The sequence below is a fragment of the Megalops cyprinoides genome, chromosome 2 (assembly GCF_013368585.1).
Source record: "Megalops cyprinoides isolate fMegCyp1 chromosome 2, fMegCyp1.pri, whole genome shotgun sequence".
Taxonomy (NCBI): Eukaryota; Metazoa; Chordata; class Actinopteri; order Elopiformes; family Megalopidae; genus Megalops; species Megalops cyprinoides.
The window spans coordinates 66,694,542-66,713,256 of record NC_050584.1 but is presented as its reverse complement, the minus strand read 5'-3'; the positions used below and the strand labels follow the sequence as shown (position 1 = coordinate 66,713,256).

General features: G+C 52.7%; 1 protein-coding gene across 1 annotated transcript in view; it reads right to left on the bottom strand.

The window, feature by feature from the left end:
* Positions 1-18,715, bottom strand: part of cnksr2a (connector enhancer of kinase suppressor of Ras 2a) — a 99,366-nt gene that overhangs the window by 62,306 nt on the left and 18,345 nt on the right. Inside the window, exons 2-3 of the mRNA XM_036520872.1 lie at positions 12,017-12,180; positions 1,367-1,569 (exon numbers count right to left, since the gene is read on the bottom strand). Coding sequence (XP_036376765.1) covers positions 1,367-1,569; positions 12,017-12,180 — 367 coding nt within the window. The remainder of the gene's footprint in view (positions 1-1,366; positions 1,570-12,016; positions 12,181-18,715) is intronic.

The following is an 18,715-nucleotide window of genomic DNA, read 5'->3' as shown; positions in this document are numbered from 1 at the left end:
ACGCTTTCAGAATGGAGAGTTTTGCAGTGAGATTTTTTTCCTATAACATAAAGCAGAACGTAACACACCTGATACCTGATGCTTCAGAATGAAGTAGAATGTCTTTTGGACAGAGATACACTTATTTTTTCCTCACAGGCCACCCAAACCTTGTGACTTCTCTGCAGCCTTTTAACACGTGATTGGCTGATTAACTATAACCATTAACCAATCAGAATCCAGAGCTCGAATCCAACCAAAGGTCATCTGCATTAATGAGTGTCACATGGGGGGAAGAGGTCAGCTCCCTCTCCACCTCCCGATCCTCATGCATACACATAACGGCAAAACTCATTAAAGATGGATCCCTTAATCAGAGCCAGCTCTCCTAATCGAGGACGTGACCTCATCTCTGACAGTGACAGACAGAAAACTTTTGCTTCTGCGTGGAGTTTAAACACACAGATGCCACCGTGTTTTTCCCAACGCAATCTTTCCCAGCTCTAAACTAGGTTGCATGGTGTAGCTTTAAGCACATGAACCTAATTCATAAGCATTCTGTTCTTTTCTGACACATGTCCCAAAGCGTCTCTCTCTCCGCTCTGAGCCTACGAGAGGTGACAGTGACCTACATAACGCCTGGCTGCTGGGCGCTGCTCCTGTGGGACTGTGCTGCTGTGGAACAGTGTTACTGTGGTACTGTGCTACTGTTACTGACTGAGACTGTGCTATTGTGCAACTGTGCTACTGATACTGACTGAGACTGTGCTACTGTGCAACTGTGCTACTGTTACTGACTGAGACTGTGCTGCTGTGGAACAGTGCTACCGTGCAACTGTGCTACTGTTACTGACTGAGACTGTGCTACTGTGCAACTGTGCTACTGTTACCGACTGAGACTGTGCTACTGTGCAACTGTGCTACTGTTAGTGCCTGAGACTGCGCTGCTGTGGAACAGTGCTAAGGTGCAACTGTGTGAGACCATCTTAGTGTGTCATTGTTTCATTATTTCTGAGACCACACTACTGTGCAAAATGGTTCACAGTGAGACTGTGTATTACTGTATTTGGTGCTGTGTCACCATGTAAGTGCTATCATGTCAGTGTGTAAAGCCTCAGCCATTGCTGTGTAAACGCTCTGATGTCAGTGTGTAAAGCCTCGGTCGTTACTGTGTAAATGCTAACGTTAGCGTGTAAAGCCTTGGGTGTCACTGTGTAAACGCTCTGATGTCAGTGTGTAAAGCCTCGGTTGTTACTGTGTAAATGCTAACGTTAGCGTGTAAAGTCTCAGTCATTGCTGTGTAAGTGCTCCGGTGACAGAGTGCTGTGCAGTGAGTGGCCTCAGTGCGCAGTGCACTGTGGGTAAGGCTGCTCTTGGCGAGACTAACCTATCCAGCCAGGCCAGGAGGCTCTTGGCGGCGCCGATCAGGTCCACCACAGAGGTGAGGAAGTCGTTGGGCAGCTTGCGCGTGGTGCGGCCGTCATAGTGACCGCTCCGGCGTCGGCCCGTGATGAAGTTCTGCAGGTTCTTGGCTGAGGCGTTGAGCTTGTGGGACAGGGTCTTCAGGTTCTCCGTCTCCAGACCATAATTCTAAAGGGGGGGGAGACACACAGCGTGGACCCTCAGAAAAATTCAGCTCGTAACTCATAACTCATAACAGCAAATTCAGCTGACAGGAACTTCCATACAATCAAAGCAGGGAGGTTGATTTATAGTGAGGTTTGAGGTTTTGATGTGGTTGCAGTGGTACTTTTCTTTGGCTTGGAGTCCGAAGGGTTCGCACCTGGCTGTGGGGCGAGGTTGTTGACCCCCCATGTGTGGACACTGTCAGCAGGAAAAAGAAAGGGGGGAGATGGGGTGGAAGAGGGATGCTGTGGACAGCTGAAGAAGCAAACAGGATTTTTGCAGTCATGGAACGGACCGGTTTGTCTAGGTTTGGATAACTGCATTGGGATTGTCTGAAAATTCTCCTCCCGAATCTGCATTTGGAAAAAAAATCAGATTTTTCTGCTTCCACATGCAAAACAGTTCCTAATTTCTGAGAATTACTGTGTGCATGCAGAAACCAGCACTCATACTCCCACATGCAAATCAAGGCCAGTGGCACTTTTAGTGCAGAGAATGTAACTTTTTCAGACGTTTTTGACACAAAAGAAGGAAAACAATTAGCTACAGCTGTATAGGAGAAACACAAGAAAGATCAATAACAACAGCAACCATCTATTGCCAACGATTAACCTTCAGGTGAGGCCATACCAAGGGCAAATTGCTTTTTTCCTTTTCTTTTTCCCATGAGCACTTGTAAACTGAAAGACAGATTAGTTGAAGGCGCTGTGCCATCTGTCAGAGGACAATGACAAAGCGCACTTGCTGCCTCAGAAGCAGTGCATTCTGGGAAGGGAGACGCTTGAGCAGAGAGCTCTGCCCGTGTGTTTATGCACGCTCACGCCTGAAGAGCGGATCCGATCGCGAATATCGGACAGGTTGCCACGGTTTCTCAAACAGCCACTTTCATATTCCTGTCCACGGCGATTAGAGGCAGAGTCGAGCCAGTAATGTTCTCCCGAGCGATGAATATTCATGAGCACCTGCCTTCAACAAAACTCTGCAAGCTGAACAATGCGGCGTGTGGGCGGGGGCAGAACTTTCCGCGCTTGCAGCTCAGGAGCGAGGCGTCCGGCGGTACACAGCGCATCTCTGCAGACAGGGTCCAGAGACCGCGCTGAGCTGGCGTTGCGATGGAGACGCTCTGTGCCGAGGGGGGCGGCCGCACGGGTGCTTAGCGCTGAGCGGACCGCGGGACCAGACGCCAGGGAACGCACTCTCCGCACGGGCTGCCCTCGCTCCGACACAGACAGCAGGGTCCGCGTTCCCTGCGCGTCGAGGCTGCGTGACACGCCCGAGGGTGAGGGAGAACGCGCTGCTCACTCGGCACTCTAACGGGGTGATTCATCTCACTCTCACCCCCTTCACCTTCTCATTCACCCACCCCCAGTTTCCTGTCATGCTCCCCACATCTCCGTGGCAACCCCCGTGGTACGTCAACAGCTCCGCCCACTGGCGGCAGGGGAGGAACCTTGCTGACTGTCTCAAAGATCAGGCTAACGGTTAAACGAGGAGGAGACACAGACCATATTCTGTCATACATCTGCGATTGATGGGTTCTGAGATTTCACAGTATCTGTTGGATCTGTGATGGGGGACGATTTTTGGCAGGGTATCTGATAGACTTTTGATGGAGGTGTAATGACACTTGGCCGGGCAGCGTCTGACAGATTTGCGGTACAGAGGTGCTGAGATCTGGCCAGGCGCTATCTGGCAGAATCTGCTGGGTGTATCAGTCACACAGAGCGAGGCAATCGATTCGTGCTCCCGCGGGGATCGATACTGTAATGTGTGTTCACTGATCCAGCGGCGACGCGATCCCACAAATCAGCCTCTACACGGCGATGTCACGCTCTCGGGCTGTATTTCACTCATCCCTCCACCCTCCCCGACACCTGCAACCAACGGCCTACAGTTTATAAAAGCGGAAACAAACTCAGACCCCGGCTGAGGCATTCAGAGCAGCAGCTGTCCAGGGGGGTATTCTGCAGGATTTAATATGCTCAAACACAAGGCATCCTTACCAAACAGCCAGACTGGATTTCTCTCAACACAGCTGATCACATTTACAAACTATACACCCTCACTGATGGACAGATTGCCCAAAAAAATAAAGATTTCGCATGCTCCGTTAATTTAAAAAACATCCAATTCAATATGAGTGTGTGAGGGCTGAGAATATAACAATTCTCCTAACTGGTGTAATCTGTTGTGTTTATGACAGTTTTAAATCGATAGACGAGGATGGGGCGAGGATAAGCGTGGGGTGTGAACTGGGGCTTGGCTGCTGGTTCGAATCAAATACTGTTCAGTTTTTTATATATTTGAGTTATCTCTATTGTTAGAAAAAAACTGTAGCCCCACAGCCTCCCTTCTAATCAACATGGAGGAACCCTCTCCTGTTCCACAGAGACGACCGCATGCCGCTGACATCCCACACCTGGGTCTGGCTCTTAGGGGCCTGCTGTCAGTCTCAGGCCTGGCAGTAAATATGACACAACCTAAAATAATGATCTTCCAAAATAAGGCGAGATCTCTGGAGAAGAGACACCACTTCACTGTTGGCAACACCCTAATAGATAAACTGACTTTTGAATAAAATGAGTGAGATCTCCCTCTACAGCGCACAAACTGAAAGTAAGAAGCATTTCCTTGTGATCAAATCAGACATTATAAAATAAAAAACTACTATTTAACATTTAACATCATAACTTTTGACAGTATCATCCAACCTGCAGTATATAGACATGAGGTATGAGGTGCACTGAGTCAACGAGACTACGCTGCAATGAGACAGACACCCAGCTGAAACACCACATGCAGAACTCCACTCTGAAACTGCAGGGTGAACAAGTGAATCAATATCCAATCCGCATATTCATCCAAAAAAGGAGCAGAACATTTTTCAAAACACCTAAAAATACCCTGAGGGACACACTCTGAGCTCTCCACACAGAGGCACATCGTGGCTCGGCTCTTTTTAACTTTTTATTTGTTAATTAGTTATGAATTATAAATGATCTGTGATTAAACGTAAATGTTAAAATGTTGTTATTGCTATTGTTTGATGTGATACGTGCAGGGAAGAGGGTGGGCGATGACATCAGGAACACACTGGCTTCCACCCACTTGCTTGTCTGTTTAAGTCAGGGCTATAAATTAATTTGTTCACCTCCATCTCTAGTAGGAACAGCAGTCTTTATTGCTAGTTTTATATTAAGTTCTGACGTTTACTTTGGATTCTCTGAGTCTGCTTCACTCAGAATGAACATTAACACCACTCTCTAAAACAAATATCACTTTTTCCATTTCCCGTCTGTGGCATAAGAGCCACTTTGCTTCACAGGTGTTCTGCGGGAGAGCTCATTACCTTCCCACTGCCAGAACTGAGAACAGGAAGAGGCGGTAGACAGCGAATGGGGAAGGCCCAGAGCTCGGCAGCGCATCACTTCCTGTGGACGGAGCACTACAGCTGCGATAGTGAGGGCCGCGGGACGAGGCGAGGTGGACGGGGGGGGGCAGAGAGGGGGGGTCAGGAACTCGTTAGGATTCATGCTGCTGTGTGGGTAGGAGATGGAGCAAAGCCTATATGCTAATCCCTTATCGCAGCGCGTGGCTCCAGATGATAGCGCCAGGCAGGGAGGGGGGAGGTGTGGGGGGGTGGGGGCAGATAAACCTGAAATAAATGAAGAAGGAGTAATGAGAGAGATAAAGCCTGCATGCAGAGAGCAGGCCGTCTGCGCACACGGACACAGCTCTGCTTCCCCAACACAGCTGTGCAGCAAGAAACAGAGCCTGTGTGTGTGTGTGTGTGTGTGTGTGTGTGAGTATATCTGTGCGTGTGTGTGTGCGCATGTGTGAGTGTGTGTGTGTGTGTGTGTGGGTGTGTGTGAGCATGTGTATGTGTGTGTGTGTGTGAGCATGTGAGTATATCTGTGTGTGTGTGCATGTGTGTGTGTGTGTGTGTGTGTGTGTATGTGTGTGTGTGTGTGTGTGTGTGTGTGTGTGTGTGTGTGTGTGTGTGTGTGAGCATGTGAGTATATCTGAGTGTGTGTGCATGTGTATGCATGTGCGCATGAGAGTGTGTGTATGCGAGTATGTGAGTGTGAGAGAGTGCGTGTGTGTGTGTGTGTGTGTGTGTGTGTGTGTGTGTGTGTGTGTGTGTGTGTGTGAGTATATCTGTGCGTGTGTGTGTGTGTGTGCGCATGTGTGTGTGTGTGTGTGAGTGTGTGTGTGTGTGTGAGCATGTGAGTATATCTGTGTGTGTGCATGTGTGTGTGCGCGTGAGAGTGTGTGTATGCGAGTATGTGAGTGTGAGAGAGTGTGTGTGTGTGTGAGCATGTGAGTATATCTGTGTGTGTGTGCATGTGTATGCATGTGCGCGTGAGAGTATTCGAGTATGTGAGTGTGAGAGAGTGTGCGTGTGTGTGTGTGTGTGTGTGTGTGTGTGTGTGTGTGTGTGTGTGTGTGTGCGTATGTGTGAGTGTGTGTAAATGGTGAGTAAGCCTGGTGGCAGTGTCCTCAGTGACAGACAGCAGCTGCTCTCAGAGCGGTGCTCTGTGTGAGGTCAGAGGAGTGCTCCACACTCCGACTCCTCCTCATGCAAAATGAATGCAGTTTAAACAGCGCTCTTCCCAGAGAGCAGCGCTCTGCCCGCTTTGAAATGAACACGGCTCTGAATGTCAGCCAGCCGCCACCCCGTCCCTGCGGTATTCCGGGGAATCTCACAGTCCCCAGCGACAGGTGGGGGCCCAGACGTGCCACAGACGGAGACAGGGCTGACAGAGACCGGCAAACGCTCGGCACAGAGTGACACAGCTGAACCCGCCCTCACGCTGCCATCAGACAAACTGTCACCAGAGAGACAAGGACACGCAGGGAGACCATACAGAAACACGGCAATGCTGGGACAGAGAAACAGGGAGATGAATACCGAGAGAGACAGACAGACACATTGAAAGTGAGACAGAGAGGCAGGTGCAGAAACAGAAAAAGACAGACAGACACACAGACATGTTGGGACAGACACATGGCATAGATTCAAAACCAAACGAAGCCTGGGGACTTACACACAGCGAGACGGAGAGAACGTGCGCATATCTTACATTCACGATAATGTCTGATGTTCAATTTTACACAGCCGGCAAGCGGTGTGGTTTGCCTGCAGGGAGGTGGGTCAGAGAGCAGAGACATATGCAGATATCCGCTCGTCCCAGAATGCCCTGGGGCGCGGTGGGTCTGAGGAGCTGCCCGTCACTACAACAGGCGTGGGCAGATGAGTGATCAGCTGTGATACGGCAGGATTCAGAGAGAATGATTTAGAGAGTCTCTTCTTACATAAGAGGCTTTAAGCCGAGGCAAGCTTTAGCTGAGGGTTTTCAGGGGGTCGGGGGGGAGGGGGCGACTCCATCCCCGTTACCAGCCCATGCTCTCCTTCACTCTGCTCTGACTCTCACTCTTCTCTGACTCTTACACTCTCCTGTGACTCTCCTTCACTCTGCTCTGACTCTCACTCTACACTGACCTGTTCACTCTCCTGTGACTCTCCTTCACTCTGCTCTGACTCTCACTCTTCTCTGACTCTTACACTCTCCTGTGACTCTCCTTCACTCTGCTCTGACTCTCACTCTACACTGACCTGTTCACTCTCCTGTGACTCTCCTTCACTCTGCTCTGACTCTCACTCTACACTGACCCGCTCACTCTCCTGTGACTCTCCTTCACTCTGCTCTGACTCTCACTCTACACTGACCTGTTCACTCTCCTGTGACTCTCCTTCACTCTGCTCTGACTCTCACTCTACACTGACCCGTTCACTCTCCTGTGACTCTCCTTCACTCTGCTCTGACTCTCACTCTACACTGACCTGTTCACTCTCCTGTGACTCTCCTTCACTCTGCTCTGACTCTCACTCTACACTGACCCGTTAACTCTCCTGTGACTTTCCTTCACTCTGCTGTGACTCTCACTCTACACTGAATATTTCACTCTGCTCTGACTCTCACTCCTCTCTGACTCTTACACTCTCCTGTGACTCTCCTTCACTCTGCTCTGACTCTCACTCTACACTGACCTGTTCACTCTCCTGTGACTCTCCTTCACTCTGCTCTGACTCTCACTCTCCACTGACCCGCTCACTCTCCTGTGACTCTCCTTCACTCTGCTGTGACTCTGTCTCTCTGTACTGACTCCACTCTTATGCCTCCCCTTCCCCCCAACTTTGAATTTCACTATCAGGATCCTCTGACAATCATAGATGATAATCCCTTTGGGATTAACAGTGATTACACGTGTTTGTTTTCCTGATAATCCCGATATTGCCAATTACACATGAGAGTCGTCAGGCCCAGCAGCGAGCAGCCTCCGTGCCTGCACATCGGCATGCTCAGCAGCTCTGAGGTCACGGAGGGTCAGGGGCACAGAGGAACACCGCAGCAGACTGCACTGCCATCTGCCACAAAGGTGCCAGTTATACAGAGCCCTGTGTCTCTGCTGCTCTCCCGCTGCTCTCCCACTGCTGCTCTCCCTCTGCTGCTCTCCCTCTGCTCTCCCACTGCTCTCCCTCTGCTCTCCCTCTGCCGCTCTCCCGCTGCTCTCCCACTGCTCTCCCGCTGCTCTCCCGCTGCTCTCCCTCTGCTGCTCTCCCACTGCTCTCCCTCTGCTCTCCCACTGCTCTCCCTCTGCTCTCCCACTGCTCTCCCTCTGCTCTCCCGCTGCTCTCCCGCTGCCGCTCTCCCACTGCTCTCCCTCTGCTGCTCTCCCACTGCTCTCCCGCTGCTCTCCCGCTGCGCTCCCGCTGCTCTCCCGCTGCTCTCCCACTGCTCTCCCTCTGCTGCTCTCCCACTGCTCTCCCTCTGCTGCTCTCCCACTGCTCTCCCTCTGCTCTCCCGCTGCTCTCCCACTGCTCTCCCACTGCTCTCCCACTGCTCTCCCTCTGCTGCTCTCCCACTGCTCTCCCTCTGCTCTCCCACTGCTCTCCCTCTGCTCTCCCACTGCTCTCCCTCTGCTCTCCCGCTGCTCTCCCGCTGCCGCTCTCCCACTGCTCTCCCTCTGCTCTCCCTCTGCTCTCCCACTGCTCTCACACTGCTCTCCCACTGCTCTCCCTCTGCTCTCCCTCTGCTCTCCCACTGCTCTCCCTCTGCTCTCCCACTGCTCTCCCGCTGCTCTCCCTCTGCTCTCCCACTGCTCTCCCTCTGCTCTCCCGCTGCTCTCCCGCTGCCGCTCTCCCACTGCTCTCCCTCTGCTGCTCTCCCACTGCTCTCCCTCTGCTGCTCTCCCACTGCTCTCCCTCTGCTGCTCTCCCACTGCTCTCCCTCTGCTCTCCCGCTGCTCTCCCACTGCTCTCCCACTGCTCTCCCACTGCTCTCCCTCTGCTGCTCTCCCACTGCTCTCCCTCTGCTCTCCCACTGCTCTCCCTCTGCTCTCCCACTGCTCTCCCTCTGCTCTCCCTCTGCTCTCCCACTGCTCTCACACTGCTCTCCCACTGCTCTCCCTCTGCTCTCCCTCTGCTCTCCCACTGCTCTCCCTCTGCTCTCCCACTGCTCTCCCGCTGCTCTCCCTCTGCTCTCCCACTGCTCTCCCTCTGCTCTCCCACTGCTCTCCCTCTGCTCTCCCTCTGCTGCTCTCCCTCTGCTCTCCCACTGCTCTCCCACTGCTCTCCCTCTGCTCTCCCACTGCTCTCCCTCTGCTCTCCCACTGCTCTCCCACTGCTCTCCCTCTGCTCTCCCACTGCTCTCCCACTGCTGCTCTCCCACTGCTCTCCCACTGCTCTCCCTCTGCTGCTCTTCCTCTGCTCTCCCACTGCTCTCCCTCTGCTCTCCCACTGCTCTCCCACTGCTCTCCCACTGCTCTCCCTCTGCTCTCCCACTGCTCTCCCACTGCTCTCCCACTGCTCTCCCTCTGCTGCTCTTCCTCTGCTCTCCCACTGCTCTCCCACTGCTCTCCCTCTGCTGCTCTTCCTCTGCTCTCCCACTGCTCTCCCTCTGCTCTCCCTCTGCTCTCCCACTGCTCTCCCTCTGCTGCTCTTCCTCTGCTCTCCCACTGCTCTCCCTCTGCTCTCCCTCTGCTCTCCCACTGCTCTCCCACTGCTCTCCCTCTGCTCTCCCACTGCTCTCCCACTGCTCTCCCACTGCTCTCCCTCTGCTGCTCTTCCTCTGCTCTCCCACTGCTCTCCCACTGCTCTCCCTCTGCTGCTCTTCCTCTGCTCTCCCACTGCTCTCCCTCTGCTCTCCCTCTGCTCTCCCTCTGCTCTCCCACTGCTCTCCCTCTGCTCTCCCACTGCTCTCCCACTGCTCTCCCACTGCTCTCCCACTGCTCTCCCTCTGCTCTCCCACTGCTCTCCCACTGCTGCTCTCCCACTGCTCTCCCACTGCTCTCCCTCGGCTGCTCTTCCTCTGCTCTCCCACTGCTCTCCCTCTGCTCTCCCTCTGCTCTCCCACTGCTCTCCCACTGCTCTCCCTCTGCTCTCCCACTGCTCTCCCACTGCTCTCCCTCTGCTGCTCTTCCTCTGCTCTCCCACTGCTCTCCCTCTGCTCTCCCTCTGCTCTTCCTCTGCTCTCCCACTGCTCTCCCTCTGCTGCTCTCCCACTGCTCTCCCACTGCTCTCCCACTGCTCTCCCTCTGCTCTCCCACTGCTCTCCCACTGCTGCTCTCCCACTGCTCTCCCACTGCTCTCCCTCTGCTGCTCTTCCTCTGCTCTCCCTCTGCTCTCCCTCTGCTCTCCCACTGCTCTCCCACTGCTCTCCCACTGCTGCTCTTCCTCTGCTCTCCCACTGCTCTCCCACTGCTCTCCCTCTGCTGCTCTTCCTCTGCTCTCCCACTGCTCTCCCTCTGCTCTCCCTCTGCTCTCCCACTGCTCTCCCACTGCTCTCCCTCTGCTGCTCTTCCTCTGCTCTCCCACTGCTCTCCCTCTGCTCTCCCTCTGCTCTCCCACTGCTCTCCCACTGCTCTCCCACTGCTCTCCCTCTGCTCTCCCACTGCTCTCCCACTGCTCTCCCACTGCTCTCCCTCTGCTGCTCTTCCTCTGCTCTCCCACTGCTCTCCCACTGCTCTCCCTCTGCTGCTCTTCCTCTGCTCTCCCACTGCTCTCCCACTGCTCTCCCTCTGCTGCTCTTCCTCTGCTCTCCCACTGCTCTCCCTCTGCTCTCCCTCTGCTCTCCCACTGCTCTTCCTCTGCTCTCCCACTGCTCTCCCTCTGCTCTCCCACTGCTCTCCCACTGCTCTCCCACTGCTCTCCCTCTGCTGCTCTCCCTCTGCTCTCCCTCTGCTCTCTCGCTGTTCTCCCGCTGCTCTCCCCTGCCCTTTCTCCTCTCCTCCCTGCACTGCATTCCTTAAAAACGCCGAACAGCGGCTGCACCTGAAAATGGCTGCTTTCTGCCTTTTACTTTCCTGCACATCACCCTTTGTTTTGTCTTGATTTCTTGGGAGTCTATGGTCTGTAGTAAGAGTGAATTACACCAGTGGTATGCAGCCAGCATGAGTTAAGATGGGAATGGTGTATAGTCAACAGCAGTTACACTGGGAGTGGTGTATAGTCAATAGCAGTTACACTGGGAGTGGTGTATAGTCAATAGCAGTTACACTGGGAGTGGTGTATAGTGAATAGGGGGTATGGGTTAGATTGGGAGTCCGCGTGGTGTATAGGGGGTATGGGTTAGATTGGGTGTGGTGTATAGGGGGTATGGGTTAGATTGGGTGTGGTGTATAGGGGGTATGGGTTAGATTGGGTGTGGTGTATAGGGGGTATGGGTTAGACTGGGAGTGGGTGTGGTGTATAGGGGTTATGGGTTAGACTGGGAGTGGGTGTGGTGTATAGGGGGTATGGGTTAGATTGGGAGTGGGTGTGGTGTATAGGGGGTATGGGTTAGACTGGGAGTGGGTGTGGTGTATAGGGGGTATGGGTTAGATTGGGTGTGGTGTATAGGGGGTATGGGTTAGATTGGGAGTGGGTGTGGTGTATAGGGGGTATGGGTTAGACTGGGAGTGGGTGTGGTGTATAGGGGGTATGGGTTAGACTGGGAGTGGGTGTGGTGTATAGGGGGTATGGGTTAGACTGGGAGTGGGTGTGGTGTATAGGGGGTATGGGTTAGACTGGGAGTGGGTGTGGTGTATAGGGGGTATGGGTTAGACTGGGAGTGGGTGTGGTGTATAGGGGGTATGGGTTAGACTGGGAGTGGGTGTGGTGTATAGGGGATATGGGTTAGACTGGGAGTGGGTGTGGTGTATAGGGGGTATGGGTTAGACTGGGAGTGGGTGTGGTGTATAGGGGGTATGGGTTAGACTGGGAGTGGGTGTGGTGTATAGGGGGTATGGGTTAGACTGGGAGTGGGTGTGGTGTGGTGTATAGGGGGTATGGGTTAGACTGGGAGTGGGTGTGGTGTATAGGGGTATGGGTTAGGCTGGGAGTAGGCGTGGTGTCAAACCCGGGACTCACCAGCGCACACAGTAGGTCCACCGCCTCCAAGATGAGCTCCTGGTGCCCGATGCGGGACACGCCCAGGTCCTCCAGCTCCTGGTGGGTGATTCGTAGCAGCTGGTCTCCGCCCACTTTCTCCCTCTCGAAGTTCTTGATGTACTGCTGCAGGCAGTCATCCAGCCCTACAGGAGACAGCAAACCCACAAATTCAGTCATTATCCTACAGGAACCAGCAAACCCGCAAATTCAGTCATTATCCTACAGGAACCAGCTAACCCGCAAATTCAGTCACTATCCTACAGGAAACAGCAAACCCACAAATTCAGCCTCTGCCCTACAGGAAACAGGAAACCCGCAAATTCAGCCACTATCCTACAGGAAACAGGAAACCAATCAACTCTCCAAACAGAATCATCACAGATCTCTGCTCTCAACTGTGTCTGAGAGGCTAAAGGCTGGGGGAGGAACACACCCATCACTTCACGTCACCGCATTGACACACCCACTCCATCGCAATACCTCTACATACACACATATTTCCACACACACTGCCCCCCCCCCCATCAGGCCTGTACCCCAGGCCTGCACCCCATCCTCAGGCCTGTACTCCATCCCCAGGACTGCACCCCATCCTCAGGCCTGTACCCCATCCCCAGGACTGCACCCCATCCTCAGGCCTGTACCCCATCCTCAGGCCTGCACCCCATCCTCAGGCCTGCACCCCACCCTCAGGCCTGCCTCCCATCCCCAGGCCTGCACCCCATCATCAGGCCTGCCTCCCACCCTCAGGCCTGCACCCCATCATCAGGCCTGCACCCCATCATCAGGCCTGCACCCCATCCTCAGGCCTGCACCCCATCCTCAGGCCTGTACCCCATCCCCAGGCCTGCACCCCATCCTCAGGCCTGCACCCCATCCTCAGGTCTTCACCCCATCCTCAGGCCTGTACCCCATCCTCAGGCCTGCACCCCATCCCCAGGCCTGCACCCCATCATCAGGCCTGCACCCCATCCCCTGTCTCCCTAGCTGGCAGCCCAAACAATCAGCTACTGCATTTCCATTAGAGCGTAGACCTCAGATTACATTTCACTCCTACGCATATCTGCAGTCAGACACGAGTCCTGCAGATACAATGCTACAGCACAGAGTCATTGTGGGAAACGAGCACTGCAGAGACAATGCTATAGCACAGAGGCATTGTGGGAAATGAGCACTGGAGTGACAATGCTATAGAACAGGGGAATTGTGGGAAATGAGCACTGCATCGAGAGAGCACTCCAAGTACAACACAGCAACATGCTGATTGAGTCAGGGCCAGCACCTCAGTGAGGGACAGCACAGCTGTACCGACAGTCTGGGGACGGTGTTATACCTGCTCCTCTGTTACCCGACACGACCGGACCCCACGCGGGGGCCAGGCGAGGTGAGGGAGCAGCCCGGGCCTGCTGTCCCGCCGGCCATCTGTCTCCTCCAACGCACCAGGGAACATCTGTAGAGAGGAGGCCCGCGCCTGGCACGGCCCGTCAGACCCCGGGCGACGCCGCTGCGCACAGCGGCACCGAGGCGTGGGTCACGGCAGCGGGAGCGGGAGGAGGGCGGCAGCAGGTGTGCAGGTGTGCAGGTGTGCAGGTGTGCAGGTGTGCAGGTGTGCAGGACAGGTGTGCAAACACACTGAAATGCACTGTTGCTTAATGCTAATTAGCTCTGTTCTCAAAATGACTTCAAATCATTGTCAGACCGCGCTGCCCTTAGCATATGCTTTTAAAAGAATGTAATGAACATTCAAAGATGAAAGTCAACTGTCAGACTGCCTTTAACTACATCTCAGACTCACTTAGTGCCATTCTAACTGCATTTGAGAGTCAGTTAGTCCCATTCTAATAACATTCCAGACTCAGTCCCATTCTAACTGCATTAGAGTCAGTCACTCTCACTCTATCTGCATTAGAAACTCACTTAGTCCCATTCTAACTGCATTAGAAACTCACTTAGTCCCATTCTAACTGCATTAGAAACTCACTTAGTCCCATTCTAACTAATTCTATACTCAGTCAGTCCCATTGTAACTGCATTAGAGAGTCGGTCACTCCCACTCTAACTGCATTCTGTACTCAGTCAGTCCCATTGTAACTGCATTAGAGAGTCGGTCACTCCCACTCTAACTGCATTCTGTACTCAGTCAGTCCCATTGTAACTGCATTAGAGAGTCAGTCACTCCCACTCTAACTGCATTCTGTACTCAGTCAGTCCCATTGTAACTGCATTAGAGAGTCAGTCACTCCCACTCTAACTGCATTCTGTACTCAGTCAGTCCCATTGTAACTGCATTAGAGAGTCAGTCACTCCCACTCTAACTGCATTCTGTACTCAGTCAGTCCCATTGTAACTGCATTAGAGAGTCAGTCACTCCCACTCTAACTGCAGGTCCCCAGCTGATTTAAATTCATGCACTAAGGCTTTCTGTCACAATCCGTGGAGAGCGTACAAAACGCATATAAATCAATATAATAAAGAGGAAGATTCACCCTGGAGCTGAGAGCAGCTTTGAACCCAGTCTGTTCACAGCCAGGAGTTGTAGGGGGGGGGGGAGAGAAGGAGCAAGAGAAATTATATATAAGTATAAAATATTATGATGATGGTCACGATGATCACGATGATCATGATGATCTCACAGACACACACACACACACAGGGGGGCTGATGGAGTGTGCTCTCTCCCGGTCACACCCTCTGTTCCTCTCCTCCCCTCATCCATCTCTCTTCTCCTCTTCTCTACCTCCTCTCTTCCTCCCTCTTCCCCTTTCTCCTCTTCCCTATCAACTCTACCCCTCCTCTCCTCTCTTCCTCCCTCTATCCCCCCCCACCTCCTTTCTTCCTCTCCTCCTCCCCTCCACCTCCCCTGCACCTCCTCTCCCTCTCTCCTCTCTCCTGCAGATAAACTCAGCGAGCTGCAGACAGTGGTGTGTGAGGTGTAGAGCACTGACCTGCCAGCTGCCAGTCTGACAGAGAGGGACAGGCTTACATGTTTGGGGGGGGGGGGTTCTTTTGCTGAAAAAGGAGTATCAGCTACACCTGTTTGTTTTCTGGAGTCTGCTCTGCCTCTTGTTTATACAGAGTTTTTTAGAAAAATATCTTTCTCTCAAAATCAGAATTAATTGCAACTACAACACGGGGTTCAGGGCAGCAGCGCAGAGGAAAGAGCAGGACAAATACACCAAAAAACATTCCCAGATCCCACATGGACCATAGCTGTTGTTCCCCTAAACACCCAGCTGTATAAATGGATACCGTATAAACATTTTAAGCTCAGACACAGGTGCATCCAAAGCAAAAACGTAACATTAGTACATCTCCTCCTTTACAAAGCAGCATAGAGAAAGCTTTGCATTTCACTGTAATACCATTTCTGCATTTCACTGTAATACCATCTCTCCGTGTGACTGGCTCCCACTGCCTGCATTATTGGGTGCAGTTCTCAGTAGTGTACTCTGAGAGGCGCTGTCCCGGTACCCTCACAGGGGGATTCAGTGATGGAACACCCTACAGGTAAAGCAGACCTTCAGTAAGCTTTATGAAGAGCTCGTAAGCGTTACAGGTGTATCCCCACAGGTGGTGGGTACGGCTTTTTCCCATGACACGGTGAAGCCCCACCTGCCCGCGCTACAGACCGGCAGCAGCAGCAGAAGAGTGGTGCATTGTGGGAGGAGAAAGGTCAGTCCTCAGCCTGCCCTGAGTCTCAGACAGTCACAGGGGTGTCTGTGAGGTCACAGGCTGGACTCTGCACCCCTGGGGTACAGCAGCAGAGTAAGTCTGTCACAGAGAGTCATGCCTGCTTCTCAGACATCCTCTCACACAACACCTTCCCACCCTGTCTCTCTCTCTCTGCCCTGTGTCTATCCCTCCTCTCTCCCTATTTCCCTCTCACATTAGTCTATCCCTCCCTTTCCCTCTCTCCTGTTTCCTCCCCCTCCTCTCCCTCTCTCTCTCTCCCTCTCTCCCTCTCTTTCCTTCTCCCTCTCTCCCTCTCTCTCTCCATCTCCCTCCCTCTCTCCCTCTCTCTCTCTCTCTCTCTCTCTCTCTCCCTCTCTTTCCTTCTCCCTCTCTCCCTCTCTCTCTCCATCTCCCTCCCTCTCTCCCTCTCTCTCTCTCTCTCTCTCTCTCTCTCCCTCTCTTTCCTTCTCCCTCTCTCCCTCTCTCTCTCCATCTCCCTCCCTCTCTCCCTCCCTCTCTCTCTCCCTCTCCCTCTCTCTCCCCCCTCTCTTTCTGCTCCTCCCAACCTGACTCCACTCTCTTTATTATGTCAGAACAGCTGAAGTTTTGCGGATTATTATCTCATTAGCTTCCGTTCTGAGGAGCGCTGTGAGGACCGGACAGCCCCCCTCTCCCAGTAATCCCTTCCCACTCGAGGGTTTGCACCACAGATAAGCTCTCATTACTGCCGCACAGCACAGAGGGACCGGGTCTAGTGTAACGCAAACACCTTCAGAGAACCGTTTCCAAGGCGCTGCACGCACACCGGGGTCTGTTTACACTCCTTACGCATGTGCTCAGCGGATGCCCTAATCTCTTGCGCTTTGTACATGTAATGTATTTTCAGCTGTTATCCGCTTAACCATATGGGTATTTACAGATGCAGCTGAGATTAAATACTATTTAATGGGCAGGGGCAAAGCAGTGGCCAGCTCTGTACGCACACTGCTCCACACTGCCGCCCTGGTGGGAGGGTTCTGTAACAGTAAAACACCCGTACGCTGTCAGGATTGCTGCGCTCTGTAATCACAGGACAACTGACAGCCCCAACCGATGGGGTCGCTCTTCTCAGACACGATCCCTGTCTGTACTGGTCCCTCAGCGGTGGAATGAACTCCCCACAGGGGTTAGGACAGCAGAATCACTGGCCATCTTCCGACACAGAATGAAGACCCACCTCTTTAGACTGCATCTCGGTTCCACTTCTATCCCCACCCCCTAACACCTGTTAAATCTTGCATTCAATGTTAACTTTACGTGTAGTACTATCAATTTGTGTTCTAGGACCTGTTGTAACATTGTATATTTGGCTTTTGTCAGAGTGAACAAGTTAACTTGTGGTGGGGCTTGAATAGTGTTATGCTCACACTCACTGGCCTGGGAGTGTTGTGAGCCTGGTCTGACACTGTTGCTTGTTTAAATCGAATGGATACACTTATGTTTTATCGCGATGGAAGTCGCTCTGGATCTGCTAAATGCATGTAATGTAATGAGATGTAATGTAACTACAGTATTCAACCAGAGAACAAAACTATATATACAGACATACACCACCAACTACAGCATATGACCAGAGGACTTCTACCAGGATTAATTAGGATATATATGCACATATGCGCACGCACACACACACAGACACAAAGTTCTACTTCTCCTATCACGAGGCAAGCACCCACACACTGACTCACCCCCCCCCCCGCCCACTCCATCCTTCTCTTTCCCTCCTTTCTCCCTCTCCATTCTGTCCTTCTTCCAACAGGCTAAACGCAACACACAGGATCTCATCTGAGCTGTTCCTCTTGCGGCTTTCTGCTCGTTTCAAACCCCACGAGAGCAGAGTTTCATTCGACTATGTGAGGTTTGGGGGCAAAGCTTCCGTCCTGGGCAGAACTGGAATACACTCGTGCCAAATAGAGAGAGCAGCACCTATGGGTCAGAGGTCAGGGGTGAGAGGTCGTGGGTCAGGAGAGGTGGCGCCAGTTCCCGAGACCAACAGCACCAAAAGGAAAGAAGCTTCCACACATTATACACTGATTTATTTTCCCTCTACACTCACCACACAGCGTTTGCCTGGTGGCGTGCAAAACACACACCTCACCCATTAATTCAGCTTGGCTTTCCACTGAAGCCCTACAGGATAAACACCATGATCAGGCACATAGCTACACCACACCCTGAGCTTTGAACCTACCAGCACCTGGTTCCAAGCATGTCTGCCTGCTGATCATGGCCTAAATTTCTACAGACTATCTGCCCACAAACACGCATAGAGCTCTGTCTTTTGGTGCTGCTTTTAACTGAATCCGAACTGCAGCCTAACCTTGAATGGGGTCAGACAAGCTTGCGGCATCTGAACTCTTTCAAAGCGTTGCAGCAGCTGATCCGATCCCTTCATTATGCGAACAGGCTGGTGCCAGGCAGGGAAAAATGAGTTGAGCTTATCCCGATTAGATGATCAGCTATGATCCTCACGAAAGCGCTCCATTTTTTGGGACTTGTTTCTATCGCAGCTGAAACGGACGCTAAAAAATAGCATGATTGCGTGTGTCATTCTGGGTTTTTAAAGACTGTCAGGTCGTCTTTCTGTCAGACAGGTGAGGGGGGGGGGGGAGTAAAAGACAGTATGTGCTGCTCCAAGTAGGAGCAGAGGTTTGAGTCAGCATTGTCAGTGGCTGGAACAGAGCAGCCAGCCTGCAAGAACACAAGGTTTAGACATCAAACCACTTCAGCACTTAGTACCTGGCCACAGCTAACGGAAAAATGAAATGTTACAGGAGAGTGGATTTTCGGATACCACCTTCCCCCAGCGGGCGTTTCTGCGAGAAAGCCATCAGCTTCCCTGCAAGCGGATCGCGCTTGAACAGCCATCCATGAAATTTAACAAACTCACAGTCAACAGCACACAGAGCTCTGCAGCTCGCCAGCTCATCCACAAACCACAGCTGCCGATGCCAGAGCACGTTTACC